Genomic DNA, 20,913 nt, shown 5'->3' on the forward strand with positions numbered 1-20,913 from the left:
CACACTGGTCATGTTCAATTACAACATCTTACAGCTACTAGCCTGTTGACTAATCATGATTGTGACTCACTGGAATGAATTCCTCTAATCGGCCTTGTGGAAAGATTCCATACAGCTTCGGGCCAAGATTTCTCTCTGCAAGAATGGCAAACATAACACTCTCCAGTACCATGGCTTCTGCACCCTGCAGAAAATTAAGGTAACAGAAGTTTACACAAGAGTTAAGTTTATTATGTTTAAGAGCAAAGCTCCCAAAGTGAAAGTTTGTTTAGGATTAGTTTTAAAATAAATTCTGAGACTAGCTGATATAGGTTTTTTTTAAAATGACTAAAGAAAAAAGGTTGCTCAATACAAGAAGTTTTAATATGAAAGTTCAGGAGGAAACTTTAGTGAGTGAAATTATGAGAGGCCCATTGGTGCCTATTGGCAAAGCGTTCACTGTTCTTTACAAGCAACTCCTGTCAAACTTGAACTCACCACACCCTGAATACCACTTTCATGGGTATTTATCCATTAAGGCTAGCATGAGGTCTCTACTGAAAGCTTATGACTTATCAACGATCAATCATTGCATGATGTGTACATGGTTAATATTTAAGGAACAATGTAATTATATTGAGAAAAAGACTCACTCATGTGTATTATGTTTCTTCGAGATGTGGGTGCAGATGTGTATTCCACTCAGGTGACTCACATGCAGTACTCATAGGAGGTGGGGCTTGGAATTTATTTAAATAGAGACTGCAAAACTGCCTTCCCAAAGTTTGCATCAGGCCTTAATGCCGTGGTGATAGCATAATGTCTAACAAAGGTATGCATGGAAGACCATGTTGTAGTCCTGCAAATTTTCACTGTAGAGACACTGCTAAAAAAACGCAATGGATGAGCGCTCAAGCAACATCCAATGAGCCCACAATGACTGTGGGAGTGTCATATGAGCCACTCCATAGCCTGTGGTAACAAGCAGTTATCTACTTGGAAACTGACTACTGAACAGAAGAAAGGCTGACCAGTCTCCAAGTGATATGAAGAGCCAAGGTGATGAACAAAATTTAGTCCTCTCAATAGAATGGTAAGCACCACCTCCCATCTAAGGTATGGAGACTTTTCTCCTCTGTCCTTGAATGTGGTTTGGTTAAGTAAATTGTAAATTAAGTAAACTTGAGGTGAAACGTCACGGGGGGGTGGGGGGGGGGGGAGAAGAGAAGGGGAGAACTTAGGGTGTGGCCCTAAAGCCACCATGTCCTTGAACTGATCACATGGAGGATCTGCCATCAAGACTAGCAATTCTTGCAGATGTTATAGCTACCAGGAAGGCAATCTTCTGGGAGAGAAGAGCCTATGATTGTGTTGCTATCTGCTCGAATGGCAGGCTCAGTGCTGCCAGCACCGTATTAAGGTCCCACAACAGCACCATTTCTTTCATTGGTGGAAAAAGGTGGACAATACCCTTCAGAAACCTCACTATTATAGGGCTTAAGAATATCAACTTTCCTTGGATGGGAGAATGGAAAGCTAAGATCACAGCTAAGCGAACCTTCAGGGAGCCAAGAGATAGGCCTAAAGATTTCAAATACAGTAACTCCTCACCTAACATTGTAGTTATGTTCCTGAAAAATGCAACTTTAAGTGAAATGATACTAAGCGAATCCAATTTCCCCATAAGAATTAACGTAAATGGGCGGTGGGGGGGGAGGTGTTAGGTTCCAGGGAAATTTTTTTTGCCAGACAAAAGGCATTATATACATTTTAAACAAGCAATTTAATACTACGCCGGGGGGGGGGGGGGGAGTAGTGTGCACGTGCTGTGTGTTTGTAAACACACAGTACATTACTATAGTTGGGAAGTGCCCCTGCCTTACCCTACACAGGCACAGCCCACTGGCACTGGAGATGAGGCAGGCAAGGAGGCTGAAGGTGCTGTAGGCTAGGAGAAGCACATTGCGCAGCAGCGGCAGCTTCCCCTACTCTGCAAGCACCAGGGGTGGGGGGGCTCAACCCTCAGCCTGCCCACTCCCTGTCTTCCCCCAAGCCCTCATCCTTGACCTGCCTCTTCTCTCCCCCCCTTTATTTGCCACGCTGCGTCCTTGCTCCTCCTCCCTCCCTTCTAAATGCCGCAAGCCAGCTGATTGCCGCTGGCAGGAGAGGGAGGGGGAGCCTACATGCTGAGTCCTCGCTCTCCCCCCCCCCGCCCCGAAGCGCTGCAAGCCAGCTGCAAGGAGGGGGAAGGTGCTGATCTGCGGGGTCTGCTGGCGGGCGGTGCTGTGTGTGTGTGTGGGGGGGGGGTGTAGGGAGGCTGCCAGCTGTGGAGAAAGCAGGCAGCCAAACAACGCAAGAGTGGAGCATTGCACAATTTTAAAGGAGCATGTTCCCCAATTGATCAGCAACGTACCAATGAAACAATGTTAAACGGGACAACTTAAAGTGAGGAGTTACTGTACAGCAAATAGTCCAAAAAGTCTTGAATCTGAGCTGACATGGGCTGAATTTGTCTTGACACTGCCCAAATAGAAAACTTTCCATGTAGGGAAATTCTGCTTAGTAGTAGAAAGCCAACCCCTTGCGAGCAGTCTCTGCTCATCTAGCCATGCAGCACCCAGTGTCAGATGCAGACAGTCCAATACCAGATGAACAACTTGGCCGTGAAGTTCAGACAGCAAGTCTGGAAGCAGAGACTCTGGAGATTGAGGATGTGCCATTCCCTCCTCTCCTCAAGTCTAAGGGTGGAGATCAAGAAGTACCAGGAATAAAATCCTTTTCCAAATGAGGAATCTCCTCTATAGCCCCCAAAGCAGACAGGGATGGACCTGCTGTAGCAGCAGTGATTCATGAGAGAGGTTCCTGAAAAGGGACAGCCAAAGAACAATCTGCTCTCTCAAGCTCTAACATTGTCTAAGGAGCTGGTACGATGGAGGTTCCCAGTGCTGACAGGCCTTACATAGCCAGCACCATCAGATGCTGCTTAAGTCTCAAGTCCCTTGCAACCTGCCTTCTCTTTTTGAAAGATTTGAAGATGGAGCACCTTTCTTTAATGTGCCACTCTCAAGCACAGTGAACAACCTGCGCGTGGATCAGTGTTAAGAATAACCACCCCACATGATGGACAGTTTGAATCCTGGTGAAGGCATTCCACTAGTAACACCGCTAATTAACCAGGATACAATCACTATGCTCAAGCTTATAAACTATTTACAAGAAAGCCTCAGAAGACAAATAAAACCAACATCAAGAAAATGCCACATTGAACACTCCAACTCTGGCCATGGGTAATGAGAAGGAACAGAGGAGGATTGGAGCAGCACCATCTTTATATAGCCACGGTAGAGGCTATGAGGAAAGGACATGAGCATCACTGTTATAGCTACTGCTAGGCAAAGTTCTCTGGCTTTGGTGTGCTGGGCATGCACAGATCTGTCTTGTATACATGTCTGCAACCACTTGAAGGACTATTCCTACAAGACCATAAGGCAAACTCAGTCAACAAAGAATCAGATCTGAGATCCCCATTCAAGTGAGAGGGAGGAGATGTCCTCTTCCCTGGTTAGTCAATAACATAATGCAAAGTTCCATTGTTTATCCTTGTCTCATCCCCGTACAGCCAATGGAAAAATCAAAGACAACTGCAAACCACTGAGACCACTTGAGGTGAAAAGAAACGTTTATAGCAGGCAGCAGATCCCCCTGGCTATGAAGAAAGTTTTCACTAGAACAGTGTAAGGAAAGGTGTCCTGTACCCATTCACTGTAGAGCCATCTTGCTGAGCATGGGTGTTTCATTAAAGAATGGATCCTGGTTCCTGTGAAGTCTAGCTCTGCAACAGTCTAAACTTTTAGGAGAAAACCTTCTTTATCAGATAGGAAAGGTAACTAAGGACCTAGTTTGCATTTTGTTTTGTATTGTAATGACTTGTTTCCATCATACTCTATTGTTTTTAGGGAAATCTCCATCTCTTCTTAAATAAACCTTTTGTTTTATTTTAAGTGCTCACAAGTGCTGTACATCATACAGGAAGCTATGATATAAGATAACTAGCAAACTGGGGTATGCTTTTCCTTTGGGAACAGATCTGGGATTTTTGTGAGTAGCCAGCACCAGGGGTTGGATATCACAAGGGAATGCTTGAAGGGTACTCGGGGACTGGGTGTACCTCTTGTTAACCTTCAAGGCAAAGATAGGGTTGGCATAGCCTGGAGGAGAATGCTTGAGTGGCTGATAGCTAGTTGTTAGGTCCCAAACCACACCAGCCTACCACAGGTAAGACTCCCTTTAACCGTAGATAGGGATAACAAGGTCACTCACATTCCTGGATACCCTGAGAACCATCAAGTATTTATGGTAAGCAAGTCATTGCCAAGGCTAGGTTACACAAAACTGATGTACATTAAATCCAATCAATTTTGATTTTCCAACACCTCCATCTACAATTATTCTACTTGTGACAACATTGCAGACCATGTATGAACAGGAAGATGGTAAATTGAACTGGTGCTATAAATACTAGTGAATATCAGCATTAAGGTATCCTAACACTCTAAATCAATCTCATGCAATACAAAGTCATAATACTATCTACACTTAACTACAGGGCTCAGCATTTAAAATAGAAGTGCACTAGTCCAAACAGCCATAGACAAAGGTGAAAATTTTACTTTGAGAAACTAAATTTAGTGACCCAAAGTGGAATACTCAGTGTATCCTTAATTGGCACACTTCAGACGCCCTGCACCTTTGCAAATTTATTTGGTCATTCTTTATCAGCAACAGACCTAGTTATTTTTAGGAATAAGGTAATAAAAACCCTTTGCAAAACAAAGGTGGGAGGGAAAAAAATCAGCAATGTCTTATAAAACCCTAATGCAAATAGATTTATATTAAGACTCTGGCTCCATCTCTAGGATACAATAAACCAAAACTATCAAATCTTTAGATTAGATATGCAAGTACTACATTTGAAAAACATTAAAAACTTCTACAAAAGCCACCTCTCCTTGGAAACATCCCAGCAGCAGCATGACATGAACACAGTCAACTCCAGTATTTTTTATATGGATGGAAGGGAATTAGAAATCAGCCATGATCTGTCTAGATCTTTTTGTACATTACTCAACACTCAAGGTCAACATCACAGAAGTTGAGCTGCCACCATGTGCAAGATTAGCTCTATAAAGATGTACAAACCATAAAAGTAGAAGAGACCACTTTGGATCTGCCTGTTATGGCAGTTATTTGTACTACAGTAAATCCCAAAGGGCTGATCAGGATACTGAAGAAGTTGTACAAACATAGGAAGACAGCCTCTGCTCAGAAGAGCTTACACAACATAGGGAATGAGGACAAATTTTCATACTGTGCTCTTCATAACTTTTGGCATTAGACAAGTTATTGAAAAAAGTGGTTTCAGAGAGTGGCGGGCAGAATGCCTTTTCCTTGCAAGTGTTTTAACAGGGGCAAATACACTCTGGAGTCTGCCTCTTCCCTTGCTCCTGCCTCCAGCAGCTCTCTTTTGGCTTTGTTGGGCTCCTGGCTCATGTCTTCTCCATAGTTCTTTAGTTTCTCAGAGCTTTGACTTCACAATGCTTTCCCTGGCCTCACTATTTGTACAGTCATTTGTGCTACAGCCATATTGACTCAGTCTCTAGCCCTCACAGCTGAAAGAAAATCCATGAGCACATGAACCAAGTAGGGATACACTGGTGTCTGCCCAACTACACTGACAGTCAAACATCTAGGGGTCAGGATAACCTCCAATATGTCTAAGGCTTGTAGGCGGTGTATGGGCATCTTAAATCTCTTAAGGTTCTCTTCCCCTCCTGCAGCCTTCAGGAGGTCCAAAGGAGATGCTCCCCTGATTTCTCCTGCTGCCAAATCCTTTGCTCTCAAAGACCCTTCCCCAACATATCAAATGTTTGCAGAAACAGTGGGAACTGACCGATCTTCCTCTGCAAAATTACTCCTAACCTGAATGTTAGAATGGCCCCATCAACGTGCCCTCAGAAATATACCATCAACACTGGATTCCTTAGTATGCAACTTAAATCTAGGTTTGGGAGGTCTTTTGAGGGACTCTTACTTTGAAATGTATGTACATGGCAATCAGATACCACAGTGAGTAACCTTTAGAAGGAAGGTATTCTTGTCAGGGAAGTTTTTGTACTAGTTTTAAGGTGTTCTGGTGAAAGCCTTCTTGCAAATCTCTAATATTCTACAGTGCAAGATAGGAAGGATAGAAACAGGTATATCCACAAATATTTAGCATATTGAGTTAAAAATACAAGGAAAGCCTAAAGATTTCAAAGTACTTCCAATGGCAAAGCTGATGAGTAGGACATGTGCAGCACATAATGGTTGTGCCCCTTTCTTTCATGCAGTGCTTCTCCATCATAGTTTCCTGAGGCAGAATTAATGCATTTAACAAACACACACTCTCCATAGTTTCACATGCCCTTGCTGAGGCTTTGCCAAGCACCAAAATTCAAGTTAGAATAGACATTCAACAAGGTAAGTTTAGCAGAGGCACCAGATTTTAACAAATAGCCTATTTATGACTATGCACCCTGGGGCATCTAAGTTTTAAAGCTTCAAGTAAACTGATGCTGTAGATCCAAAATGAATGACATCTGGATAGTCACACTTTCATATTTCTAGGTGGTGAAGCAGCACACTCCTCTGAAGGTACTTGGATAATATGGTGATATGGCCAGACAAGTACGCAATTGGTTAAAGGCATATTTGCTTAGACAAAGCTGAAGAGACTGCTCATCTAATTCTACATCTCTGAAGATATTTGACTGGATTTCTACTAATCCACCCTCTCCCCTTGGACTTAGCTCTGTCAAATATTCCTTGGGCATTAGATAATATTTTGACTGTTTCATCCTAAGGAAAGCTGGGAGGGAAATGTGGGAATCAATTCAGAAAAGTAGAATTAGTTATACCTTTTCTGAAGATACCACAAACTGAATGGCTATACTTGGAGACTATAAAGGGTGATGGAGTCATGCTTTGCTGGTGGGGCAGCACAATGGATCATGCTTTTGCATAGAACACTTGCTTCTCATGCATCAAAAGTCCCAAGCTTTCTTGGTAACTTGGAACGAGCAAGTCAGTCATGAGGGGATGGAATTTCATGTACTCTACAAAGCACTCTTAAGTGATGGCTTCCCCATTTGCCCATACCAGCATTAAGCTGCAACAGCAGCCAAATTGTGGAAGACAGAAATAAGGTTGTCCACAACTACATACTTATCAAATTTACTAAATTGTTCTAATAGTACTAGAAAGAAAACTAGGAACCACTTATGTATTCCTACGGAAGATATCTTCCCCCTTTACTAAAAAGTGCATTGTAAGACCAAAGGTGTGACAAGAATCTAAAAAGCCCCAAGACTCTAATCCAAAGCATTCACATGGATTTGAATGTAAGCAAAATAAATCTGACCATTAGTGAAAACCGCATGTGTTACATCACAATATGCACATGGTTTTATTGCTGGACTAAAAATTACATTAAGAACAGGGACTAGCCTGCTTTAGAACAAATTCTAGGACAAGTTCTGGAAGACTGCATTAGAGATAGGATAACTGTTAAGCTAGGTCAGTGTGGTTCTTCTATGGACCTTCAAAAACAAGGTGGCTGATGAACCTTTCCTGCTTCTCTACCTTTCATACACTTAATCCACTTGTATTGTTCAGAATTAGTGAATAAAAGGCACACTTGAAAATCTGGTCACATTACCATACAGATTGATATTTACAAAGCCTTACTATTTATCTATACTGAATTTTTTCCAGGTCTAATGTTGCAGTTTAAACCTAGAGGCAAGCTTATCTCAAATCTGATTAAGTGGCCCTTTAGAAACTGCCATATTACTAGGTTAATGATTTACCCAAATGCCTTTGAAAAAAAAAAAAGGATTCTGTATTGTATTTTAGGGAGTATAAAATGACCTGTTAATTTTTAGCCTGCAGACATGAAAATGGCCCTACTGGGTCAGGCCAAAGGTCCATCTAGCCCAGTATCCTGTCTTCCGACAGTGGCCAGTGCCAGGCCCCAAGACGCAAGAGGAATGTCCTGAAGCCAATTCTGTGGCCTTTATGGCAGAAGACTAAATCCACAATCATATCAAATACCCAGAATAGACATTTTTCCAAGCACACAAATGCAGAGGGTAGAAATTCTGGAGTCCTCTATACAGTGCTGCATGGATTGCATCAGAGAGCTGTTGACACTTATCTTCTGCCTTGGCCTTTTATGTGGAGCCACCAAAGCAGGTGCCTAAATGCAAAAAGATAACCAACCACCAGAAGACATGCCAAGTGCTGGAGGCAAAATACTTAAGAATTTAGAAGTTTCAAATGGAATGATTAGAAGGCAAGGGGGTATGAAAAAAGGTGTTGGTATTTTTGCATTAGAGCAGAGTTTACGAGTTTCCTTTCCTCTCCAACCACGGTCAAGAAGAAAGTGACTGAGGGTAGCAGAAGGGTATTGAACCAGGTGCTCTGCAGGCCACTGTGCATGTTCTATTGCTCTTTACTCAGGACAAAGGACTGCCTGGGGAGTTCTATCAGTCTGGTACCAAGGAGTTAAGAACTAGGAATGAGAATCCTGCACAAATGGTATCTTTTATATAAAAGAGTAAATTCCATTTTAAACATTATAGAGGATTAGCTTATATGCAAGAAATATTTTGACAACTCCAAAACAATGTGTAGGACTTAAGTGTTATTCCAGACACAAATCTCCTTGGCATGCAGACAGAAAATTGAGTCCAAGTTCTGGATTTTAACCAAACGCACTGAAAGGATGAAGGAAAAGATTGGGAAAGGCAGCAAATAGCTGAACTACCTCCATTTTTGTAGATCAGTGGCTCAGAGAAAGGGAGACCATTCCAAGAGCAACAGTGGCCACACATACCCATGTTGAGACAGGCTATTAGACTGTCTGGAATGATGAGCACACAGGAGACAGAAATGTGCTCCTATTTTCACCTCTATGGAATGCAAAACTAACCAGAGGTATTACTTACCTGCAAGTCATTTTCCTTCTGAGCCTGTCCTGATCCTCCTTTATTACAGGACCTCTATGAATGAGAAAAATTAAATAGTGAGAAGATGAAAGCCAACATAATTAGCAACCACCAGAATAGAGGGAGTAAATAAAACCAGCTACAGTTAACTATTTAACTCTCCACTGACTTAATCAGTAATATCTACAACACTAGTCTCCAACATCTGACCACACCGCTCTTATCTCACTGCATACAGTAGTTCACGCCAAAGCTTTCAAAAGGATGTGCCATTGAGATCAAGCCACCCCCATAATATACTGGAAGCCAAGTATTTTCCAAAATTTCAGACAGAATTTTGATTTGTTACTGAAAGTTTAGAAGAATCTTTTTAAATGTTAAAAATGTTAAGTTCTTATTGAAATGTTCATTTTACTTTGGAAAACATCCCTCCTGTAAGTAAAGTTAACAGTGAAGACATTTAGGCCAGACCTACAATACAAACTTACACTGGTATAACTACATCGCTCAGAGCTTTGAAAAATCCACACCCGAGTGACGCAGTTATACTCACCTAACCCCTACTATAGACAGTGCTATGTCAACGGGAGTGCCTCTCACATCAACATAACTACTGCCTCTTGCAGAGCTGGATTAACTGTAAGAAAAAGCTCTCCTGTCAGCATAGTAGCATCTTCACTAGAACGATACAGCGGCACAGGTATAGTTGTACTGCTGCAGCCTTTAAAATATAGTCCTACCCTTAGATACATCATAGCCAGATTAAATACAAGTCTGAAGAGAGAAGTACTGGCAGAGTGACAATAGAAAGCTTGCAGAGTACCTGTTTTGCTATATCTAGATAACCAGATCACCTTTTAGCTTTCAGGAATACTAAACTTGATAAAGTTTAATCACTAAGCTCTACTATATGTGTACGCTATTTGTTACACGTACTGTAGGTTCTTGTAAATCTAGGACTTAAATTTTCCAACAAATTGTGTGCATATATGTGGAGGATGTCCTCCACATATATGCACAAAATTTGTTCAAAAATAAGATGCCTTGATGAAACTGAATACAAGCAAACAATTAACCAGTTCCATGCGTAATGCATTGTGCTATGTTTGTTAATAGCCATCATAAAGCAATTTCAAAACCTTAACAAGTCATGCCCTCAGCAGCTGAACCCTCAGTGGCACATGCTTTTAATAAATTTGCACCTTTAAAATGCAAATAGGAATAAAAACCGTAGTCTCTTAAGGGTTTGAAGGCAAGGCAACAAGTAAGCAAATATTTGCTTAGTTCTATTCAGCATTTTGTGTGTGGCTGCTATTGATGTTGCAATTCTGCTGCAACATTGCTGTTTGGGTATTTAAACCACACTAAGTGTGAAGGCCCATAAAGGAAGCCTCCATCTCATGATCGGAATAGAAACATTTGATTCATGGAACCATGAGTATACCGTTCTGTTTCAAAGCTCTAACAACATAGCCGTACCAAGGGTGGAAGTGTGGACTGAACAAAATACAAGTTAAGCATCACCATCTGTCTTAAGTACCACACAGCAAACTAATGATTTACACAAACTATACAGCTACAGTATTTATTTAAAAAGTTACAGCAAGGATGTAGTTGATATAATCAAGAATCTGTCAGAAAGTACTTCCTATTCCACTAAGATACTAAGCTCCTAGCAGACAACAATATGAAGGCTACTAAATTAGTATATATTCCTTCCAATGAAATTAATTAGTCTTAAACACCCACTGAGCCTAATGTGTAATTAAGCAATAATGTTAGGCCTTGTACAAGAGGACTCCTCTGAAAAGTGTGTCCTATGTCAATACCACTATGGCATCTTACTGAATATTCTTGGAACAGCCAAAGGGTTACTCACCATCCAGGAGTCTTTCCTGCTTCATGATGCTCCTAGAATGGTTCAGTTTATCAGAAGTTAAGTGGATTAGATGGCTTTTTCCAAGACCTGAATAGGTATCACTTTCAATTTATTTGGTTCATACCAGTATCAAGAGACTGGTCAGTACTCTTGTATGAGTATTCTTCAGATTGGTGCCTGAGAATCTTAATGGCATCTACTGTACTAGATCTTTAGGAGAAAGTAATGATGGCTGTGTACTGCAGATTCATCAGAAAATGAGACTTCTGCAGCATTCCTTCTTTTTGGTTACCTCAGCACCAGAATGTTAGAAGTGTCCAAGCAAGGCAGAAGATGGAATGTGGAAAAGTTATGAAATTAATGGTTTGCAATTATGAAAAGAGGGTTAGAGTTGAGTAGTACACAGATGGCTATCCATCTAGTCATGGTGCAAATTAGATAAAGCTCCTGTTATAGTCTGTCAAGGAGGATCTTTAACTAGTGAATACTTTTGGACTGAGCTTTTTGTGAGAAGCTTCTTTAAGGCTTAGATATTAGAGGTTAAGGAAAAAAATCTCATTTTAGTTGAGATAATCAGGAAGTCACCTGTAAGAATGTTTGAGGCACACAGTTATTTTCTTGCACCACCAGTCAGAGAACAGACAGTGCATGTAATTCTCCTACTCTTGATCAAACAGCCATCAAGAACGCAGTTTTCCCACAACAGAGCTCACTTCACAAGCTATCAGAAGCTCAACTCTAGTTTTTAGAAGAGCCAATGCTATTGATCTTATGTTTGCTTTAAGAGCAATGAAGAGATTTTTAGAAGTGATGAACTATTTGAAGTAGAGAACCAGGATTGGCTCCCAAGATTTCTGTAGGGAAATATTTTGTTAACTGTAAAACACACAAAATGGATTTCAGAACATGTATAAGGTGGTCGTGGGCCATTCCTTAAAGTAGGACTATATAGTAGTGTTCTTGCAGAAAGGAGTTTGCTTATAAAGCAGATTAAAAGTAAACCTAATAAATTCAAGGTTACTAGGTGCCAGTGAGGACAACTATTTAATACTAAGATGCAGGGGGGAGGGGAGGTAGAAAAGTTGCTCCAAGTCTTTAGAGCTAGTAGCCAAAGGTGATTTCTCCCCTCCGCTGCCCCCCCCCAACAAAAACAGACCCTTGATCTTGAGTAACTAATCTTTAAATTTTTCCCACTCCAACCCTATACAGAATCTATTAACCCGTGTTGAAGGTTTCTGTTAGATGGCAAAGATTGTTTCACTGTCTACATTTAAGTGTTAAGAACATGACTGATTTATATCTATACTGATCACATATGCCAGTTTGACAAGCAGAATTTAAGTTCTGCATTTTCATCCTGATATCCCAGGATTTACTGGACAAGCTGGCTTCTATTGTAAGATGAACTAACACAACCCTGAGTCTTTGGAGGAAGTGAGTTTGTCAGCTAGGGTGACCAAATGTCCTATTTTAATAGGGACAGTCCTGATATTTGGGGCTTTTTTTAAAATATAGGCTCCATTAACCCCCACCCTGTCCAGATTTTTCACACTTGCTGTCTGGTCAGCCTATTGTCAGCACAAGCCTAAGGGTGGTGAAACTTGTTATGCTTTAGCAACAGTCCCCAGCTCCTTGTTTGCAAGCTCATTTCTAGCACTGGAACATGCAACTTTGTAGATTTACTCCCTTGCTGGTGACTCTTGGTTTCAAGTGGCCAAAAGGGTTAAATGCATACTGAGTCACAGAATGGAAACATTTTCAAACCCTGAAATCTGGTCAGTACAACTCATGACCAAGAAACATATTGTGTATAGTACCAGCAGAAACCTGAAGTCCTCCTTGGACTCTAAAGTCTGATGGTGAAAAATTGGTATGCAAGCTACCTGATAAGAGGGATGCCCAGAGTTCTCTATTAAGCAGAATGGAATAAATATATTGATTCAGACATTGAGTTCCACCTGAAAAGAATTATAGCTTGTGTTGTGTTGTCCTTGTACCTAGGCAAATCTGAATGAAATGAGACCAGAGTAACTTCATCTAAATCTTAGCAACTGGGAATTGGTGGGTTGTTTTTGTTTTTTAGGACCTCCAGTAGGAACTCTGCCTTATATCAAGACATCTCTAATCCTCTTGACTTCAGACAAAGTTACCATTCTCTAATGAGGGAGCAGAGGAAAGGAATGGGGACTATTTTGTGCAATATTTTGGTATTTGTAGTTACTCTTTACATATTTAGACAGCATAAATAGCAGCTGTACTACTTAAGTTTTACTATTTTCTAAACATATCAAAACCTGTAACTAAAAAAAAATGAAAGCTGTAGAGAATGCTCCAACTTCAGAGATCTCATACTATACCGTGAATCGTGTCTGTCACCTGGAAACCAGAGTGCTCTAGGCACGATCGCATGGGCAAGCCTGCAGCAGAGAACACATGCATATACAACTAAAGTGGTACATTACCCTCAGAACACCCTTAACTCCACCCAACACAAATATATCCCCTGTAAGAGGTGCTTGGCTTCATTCAAGCTATCTGCCAGTGCCAGGGATTTGTAGTTATTCCATGCTACAAACAGACATTAAAAACAGCAACAATCACAGAAAACATTGATAATTACAGTTACACAGCAGTCTGCATTTTATTTAGTTACAAAAAATAAAAGGCAGCAAGGCAGGTATGGAACAATTCTTGACAGAAATGTGGCAACCATTTCAACTTGTTCAGTTGTTTGCTTGCATGAAAGGTTAGAGACCAGATAGAACATTAGAGTTCCCAGGTCTTACTTTTCTTCATTTATATGTAGGAATTTGTTTTGGCTGTTAAAAAACAAAGCCCCAGTAATGCTGAGTTCATGCTTCTTTTGACAGAAAAATGGGAATGTGAATCATAATCCCCAAGTCATCTTTTGGTAGGTGAACTTACATAAATAAAAAAATTAAGTTGAAGTTATAGTACCAACTGTTGTAGTAAGGTGGGAGCTTTTATGAGGGAGATTTAATTCTGAATTTAAATAGGAAAACAGCACACAATATTAGAATGTTCTGCATATAAAATCTAGTCTCAAAGTCCAAAACGTTAAGTACACTTTGGCAAATTTCAGTTCAGTAGTTTATACACCAAGATAGACAACAATTCAATAGTCACTTGGTTGCATTGAGAAGTTTTAAAGTTAAATGCTCCCATAACAATTTATCTCTGTGGGCAGGAATGAGAAAAAAAGCAGCAAAAGACATTAGTTTACTTTGAATGTATGTGACATATCTGCATTGTGCCTCAAACACTTCAATTTTAACGTGGTTAGTATTTTTACCTTTCACAAGCACAAATACTTGTCCTCTTTAAAAAAAAAAAAAAAAAAAAGATCTGCTCAAGGATATACTCAAGAGAAGTCCTTGATGTGTATAAACATCCATGCCAGTGAGACCATTCATAATGGCCAAGCCAGTTCAGCTCCACCCTCCACCCCACATTCATGCACACAGAAAATTTCTTAAACATATAAACTATTATGACAGAGGAAGGACAAAGCTATCCTTGTGTGGCAGCTTTAACCAACTGGCATGGTTTATATTTGATGAGTTATATGTACTGACATTTGTGTCTTCCAAAATTCATAATAGCAAACTGGGATCATTTTTTATTAGTAATAAATGGTTCTCCCAAAGGTGGCTCGTATTGGAAGTAGTGGTGCCAGTATCCTTCATTTAAAAAGTCAGTGTCACCTACTTTTCTCTGTTTCACTCCTTTGTTATTATTTATTATGAATACAGTCTTCACTGAATGAGGGGACCTAGCATAGCTTGCTTTGTGCACCAATTTCAACAGAAATTGGAACTAACAAGTGTTCAAAACCGCTACAGCAAAGGCGGCAAAACAAGTTAAAACTTACAAGTGGTGACTTATTTTTCTGAAACTATCACTGGGTCTTAAGAAATAATTTTAGGGTTAGGCCCCAAAACTGACAAACTTCTCAACTAATGTCCCTATTTCTAGATAGAGAGATATATTTTTTTAAATTGAGCAAGTGCTACTTTTTAATCATCACTAAAAAGGGAAGAATTTTGTTCACGCGTTCTTTATAACCATGCTTAAACATTTTAGTTTATGCCACCAGAAATTCACTACAATCCTAAGTGAGGCTTTTAAAATACCCCAATTAAAAAAAAAATAATAATAATGCAGTTTGCTTGTTTTAATTTGAGTTTAAGATGTAGGTGCTGGAAGAGACAAATGTTTGTCGACAGAAATTGTGAACCTCAATGCAATCTGAAAGTTTTACCTTGGGACTTTCTCTGCTTACTTAACCCTTAGTGAACTGCACCAACAAGAGCAGTCATTTCACTGCCACTACGGAAATAAAGGAAGTTAGACATCTCAAAAGATCCTTCAACACCAAGACGAAAAAGGTTAGAAAAGTTCTGAATGTACAGTTTCAAATGATTTAACCAATTTAGACAAATTAGTCCTTAGATTTTAAAGCCCAAAATCTTGTTTTGATTCCTTTATGAACAGGGCAGAAAGAGGTAAGTCAAGAAAAAACCCCGAGGGAAAGAGGCAGGTGACTAAGCTCTAGTATTTGTAGTTTGTTTTTCCAAAAACTTTTTCAATACACAATTACATTCGAAGCCTCTTGTTACTAAAAAAAGATAGAAGTTCTGCCCTTCCATTACTCAAATACAGAAGTTTTGCAGTCCATTTTCCTACTCAAAACTACTGACATTTTAAGATAGACTAAAATTAAAGCTATAAAATTAAGTTATTCTACTGTGAAAATCATTTACTGAATTATACTAATATCAATCTCTATAACCTATTTTGTAAATGGACTATGGATTAAGTTAACTTTTTATTTTTAAAATAATCTTTCAGAAGGTTTAAACTAAAACAAGAAAGTTATTAAAGCTTGACTTAACTGAATACTATGTATTTATCAAATACAGATTGAATTCTTAATTTAGGTCCAGCTGTGCCTGGGTGGTCTCAGACCAGTGGATAATCTATGGCTGTTGCCGCAATACTTGGCTACAGTGGGCCATGCAAAGAATAAACCCTTTAAAATGAATGATGGTCCAGGCTTTCAGCAATCAAAGTCAGGACCTGAATCTCATTTTTATGTTATGTGTATATAAATAAGATGCATTTTGTGATTAGTTAAGTGCCACCTTCAGGTTTAATTTAATGCTATTATCACTTTCTGGTCAAGTCACAGCAGGAGGAAGCATGGATTACATTTTCAATAATAATTAACTGATGTAATACCTTCAGAAGATTATTCCAAGGAAATGACTGGGAATCGAAGGAAATAGCCACCAACTAATGGTCAGCAAAAGACAAATTTCAATCACATGGGGAAAACTGAACATTGTGTGAAGTGTCAAGAAAGGTAGATAAGATTAAAATTTGTTCCATAGTTATGCACAGTTTTAGCTGTTAAGAATTTTATAATAGGTCACCTTTACAAAGTGTTTTGTATACGCCATTTGGAAGTTCACCTGTTAATTCTCTTTTAGAGATTGACAATTACATGGCAATATTTACAAAGGGGTTTTAATCTTGGTACTGACCAATTGGCAGTGAGAGCAATATTGAAAGAACGTCTGATAAAGAGCTCCATGTTAGTAAGCTGCTATGGCAGTTGTAAAACCTAGCATACATTCTGAAATACAGGTTTTGGAATGAGACAGCTGCAGGGTACTGGATGTTTGGGTCCAAAGGTTTAATGCTATTAAATACTGTACATCAATAGGTTTTACAGTAACCATAATAGACATCTACTCACCATAGGTCTCTACAAAATGCTCAAAGACTATTCAGAGTAAGTTTGACAAAGCTTCAACTTAAACCTCAGAAGGGTTTATGAAAGTGAGGCTAAGATTTAAAGGATTTACCAATTGTTTAGTCCTTTGAAATCTTATTAATGATACCAAAGAAATTTCTATAGATTACACAGCAGCAGATTTTATACCTTGTTTTGGAATATCACACTCCAAACTCTTAATACCAGAAATAAACATTATGGACCAAACCAACAGCAAATGAGCCTTCAGCTGATACACGTGAGCCAGGATTTCTGTATAGAAAGGAGTACAAGTTCTAGGCAATGACCAATAATAACAGAAACTGACAAACTAGAGATCTATTCCCACCACCACCAAAAAACATTCCCCAACAGTAAGAGTAGAACACACTTGCCTTGTGACACTGATATTTCAAGAGACTTAAACTAATTCTCCAGATCTAAACTATAGAAACCCTCCCACTCCCAAAACGTTCTATGTACTCACCATCTGTAGGATTGCACCATATAAGCGGAGGAGAACTTTTCGTGGCTCATCTGCCACCGTCTCCATGGTGTCAGGTAACGAGCACTGGAACAGCATGTTGCTGAGGCCACCTCTATCAAAAGAAAGGTGATGTTCATAAAGTCTATTGAACATCAGAAAACTGTACATTCCTCTCAGATCAGTGAAGAATAGATAGATTCTGCTTTAGTACATATTCCAAGGCTTTGGACTGTCAGATCTGGAATGAGTGACCAGATCTAAACACAGACCAAATTCAAACTCTTCAGCACATCACTAAACCACAAATCAGTAAGAAATTTTTTAAAGACAGCTCATAACATAGCTTGCCATTAGAGACCAATCTAAATTTTTATTTGGGGGAAGAAAAAAAAATAGGTGTTTTACTTATTACTGTGGGACAGTGTTTTTCTGCTAAAGAGGAATCTAGCCTGAGGAATGGAATCTAGCCTGAGGAATGAAGACTTTTCCACATTTTCAAATGCCAATTTATTATTTAAGTGAACAGCAACAGGATCTATTTGGGGAAAGGCTCATGAGCAGAATAGTAGATATGAAGAAGGTCAGGACTGACATGTTTTAATGAGCTTCTCCCCCAGTAGCTAAAATGATGCTGTTCTAAGCTGTACTTGTCTCTTCATAAGCACTAAACCTCCAGAAAGATTAGATTTAACAGTCACCGAAAAAAGTTGAGTTATTTTATCTTGAGACATGCAGTTATGAACACAGAAGTTTGGCAGAAGTTTTCGTTCACTTCTGCAAACTTGATTGTGTACTATGCTCTCTCCCTTTATTTACTTGTAATGTCAGGTATTGAAGGATACCATCAATTAATGGTTTAATTAGAACCCCAAAGAAATTGCAAGATTTCGGCCCTGCTTACCCATAGTAAAAATAAAATAAAAGTTTCACATAGTAGTTTCATATGCAGAAACCTGTAGATCTAAAATATATTGAAATTTGATTTGCACTAGCTCTCAGTTTAACTAGCTGAATATTCATTTGGGGAGCCCTACTATAGTGGGACTAGCACCTGTTACAAGGGGTTGTGAAATAAACATCTCTACTATATGCTCTGCATGATAGGATTAAAAACCACACAAAAAGGAAGCTCTAAGCTTAACGAAATATGTTTTCAGCTTGTACCCCTTTTACTAGAATAGTTTAAAATTTTACTTGAACAAAAACTTCCAGTGCAGCTTGATCAGTTAAAAGAAGGCCTATTTAACTATCTATGGACAACAAATTAGTGAGATGGCATGTCAGCTCATTCTGCAAACAGACTAGATTTACACAGTCTGTAGCTATGGTTGCAGTGGTGTTAGGTCTTATGAAGTCCAGTAGTAAAATATTTTCATAGAGCATCTTTAAATGTAAATTTTTGTATTTAAAGAGTAACCAATAGTGTCAGAGGAGAAAAACCGCCTACAACTGTGACAATAGTTTTATTGAGGGGAAATGAAATGGAATACATCTGGAGTGATTTTCCTCTGCTGGTGGTCCAACAGCAAGCAGAATATTTGTCTGATACCCCTTTTATAGACAAAGAAAAAAATTGAATTACAAGGTTGATAAAGCTAGGCAGGTAGAATAGGATGAAAACTGAAAATATTAGAATTGGTTCTCAACTTCATAAATGGGACAGCTAAAAATGATGGACAGCATCTAGGGTTATTTTTGTTCCTTGTGGTTGGGACAGAGTGATGAGTTTGTCAATTGTTCTAGTTCCAAAAGGAAGATAATAGTTGGCATCTGTCAGATGCTGAGAGGGCTGCAGTTTGGCACTTGTACAGTCAAATGGATTCATCTCTATAAGCAAGCCTGGCATTTTTAAATGTTTATATTACCATAGACACTCACATCCCAACTAGGATTGGGATCCTACTGTGCTAGGTAGTATACCAATATATGATCAAAGACATCAGGGAAACATGCAAAACCTGAGAAATGAAGATGGTGGTCAGCTTGCAGTGGTAATCACAAGAGCCTCAAAGAACTGTGAGATGTTGGGTGAACAAATAAAAGTTGAGAGTTAAGCATCCCCAGGAAGTTCGCATACTTTCAAATATCTAGTCAAATTAAAATATGGTACCTCAACTAGCTATAGCTGGACAGGCATCTGTCAAGGGGAGAGATTCAGTATACTTCTGGTTCTCTCTCCCATATCAGCAAGATCACATTGCTTTGCTATCCTGGAGCTAATACTGCTTTGTGTACCCAGATTACAAGTTCATCTTTTGAAAGCCTTCAAGCATTTAATTATCTTGGAAACAGCCTGGTTATCCAGTATCTGGACCAAGTTTATTATAGCAAATTGAACCTCCTCCTTTAAATCATTTCAAGATAAAAAATTAGATTGAACACTTGCTCATATCATACCCCATTTATGCTCACTTATTTCAAGCTAAACAAAGTGCTACAGAAGACTTTACCACTACATTGCCTACTTGTTTCTAATATGTAAATCAGTGATCTGATTACCTTGAAGACAACCATACCTGTCTCTTTCCCACCCAGTAAATTATTCATAAGGCAGCAGCAAAAGATTGAGAGGGAAAGAAAAGAACACTAACTGATGCCACTCAACTGCAGGATTTTCATAAGTTTCAGTAATTTATGATTACAGATGTGCATCACCTCTTACCTAGAATGCATAAAGCTATGTTCATTACAAAATTTCATAATGTCTGAAGTACTGCATTTCAAAGAAAGGTCTTTATGACAGTGTTTTACAAAAATGGCAGCTATTGCTACATACTCCACTTGCTATTAGTCTTATCCTTTAATATTTCCAATGTACTGAAATGGCTTAGAAGGGCCCAGGAGAACCTTGTTTTTAAAAACTGAAATAAATTGGTTCAACCATTTAAGTTCCAGTATGCAACATAAAAGTTTGTTATTGTCTCAACTTAGCTTTGATTAATGAGTCTTAATTAAAATGCAGTTCTACCCTGAAACATGACTATCTAAACCTAGTTCATTCGTACTCAACAGGTATGCTCCCTGCATACAATATTCAGAGTCATAACAGGCTGATTAATGCATTGTTACTTTTGACTTCTGTGAGCACTGCAGAGCTAGCAGTTTAGTGAGGTGATTTCAATTCATTCTTGAGCATGACTAACAGAATTGATTACCAAGTTACAGCTGCAGGACCAGTTAGATTTTGCCTGCATATCTGTGAAATCCAGTTATCTTCAGTAGGTTTGCACAGGTATGAGGGCAAAATCTGGCCTGTGGAACCTTTTTCTACTGGTAACACAAGAGAAAGGAAGAGCTTAAGTTTGATTTTAGGATCCCAGGTTGAATTTGCTGGGACAGCAATTAGAAAATCTTTTAAAATCGAGCACACCTGATAGGAAATAATTGAGAAACTGGGTAGCTCATGCTGCCATTATTCAGTATTTGTTTTCAGACCACAACTGAGCTTTAAACAAATAATGGCTGAGGCACTCTTTAGGAAGAGGAACTTATACAGGCATTTGGTAAAACTGCTAAATTACGGTTGATATTTTAGCTGGGTAAGATGTTTAGGAAATCCTGCAGTCCTTTAAGTGATTGTGCCAGTATCCTGGAACAACTACTTAGTGAAGTGCACCAATATCAAAGTATGACTAAAGGTGACAGATAATTGTTTTAGAAAAGGTTAGCATGCAATACACATTACTGTAGCCTTTATTTTGCCTCCCACAAATTTCAGAAC

The 20,913-nt window shown here is 39.2% G+C and overlaps 1 protein-coding gene across 1 annotated transcript in view; it reads right to left on the reverse strand.

The window, feature by feature from the left end:
* CHKA (choline kinase alpha) overlaps window positions 1-20,913 on the reverse strand; it is a 34,610-nt gene that overhangs the window by 7,425 nt on the left and 6,272 nt on the right. The window contains exons 2-4 of the mRNA XM_024209519.3: window positions 17,193-17,304; window positions 9,027-9,080; window positions 71-184 (exon numbers count right to left, since the gene is read on the reverse strand). Of these exons, the coding sequence (XP_024065287.1) occupies window positions 71-184; window positions 9,027-9,080; window positions 17,193-17,304 (280 nt within the window). The remainder of the gene's footprint in view (window positions 1-70; window positions 185-9,026; window positions 9,081-17,192; window positions 17,305-20,913) is intronic.

This window comes from Terrapene carolina, unplaced genomic scaffold (assembly GCF_002925995.2).
Source record: "Terrapene carolina triunguis isolate 2854851 unplaced genomic scaffold, T_m_triunguis-2.0 Scaffold250, whole genome shotgun sequence".
In the NCBI taxonomy this organism is placed as follows: Eukaryota; Metazoa; Chordata; order Testudines; family Emydidae; genus Terrapene; species Terrapene triunguis.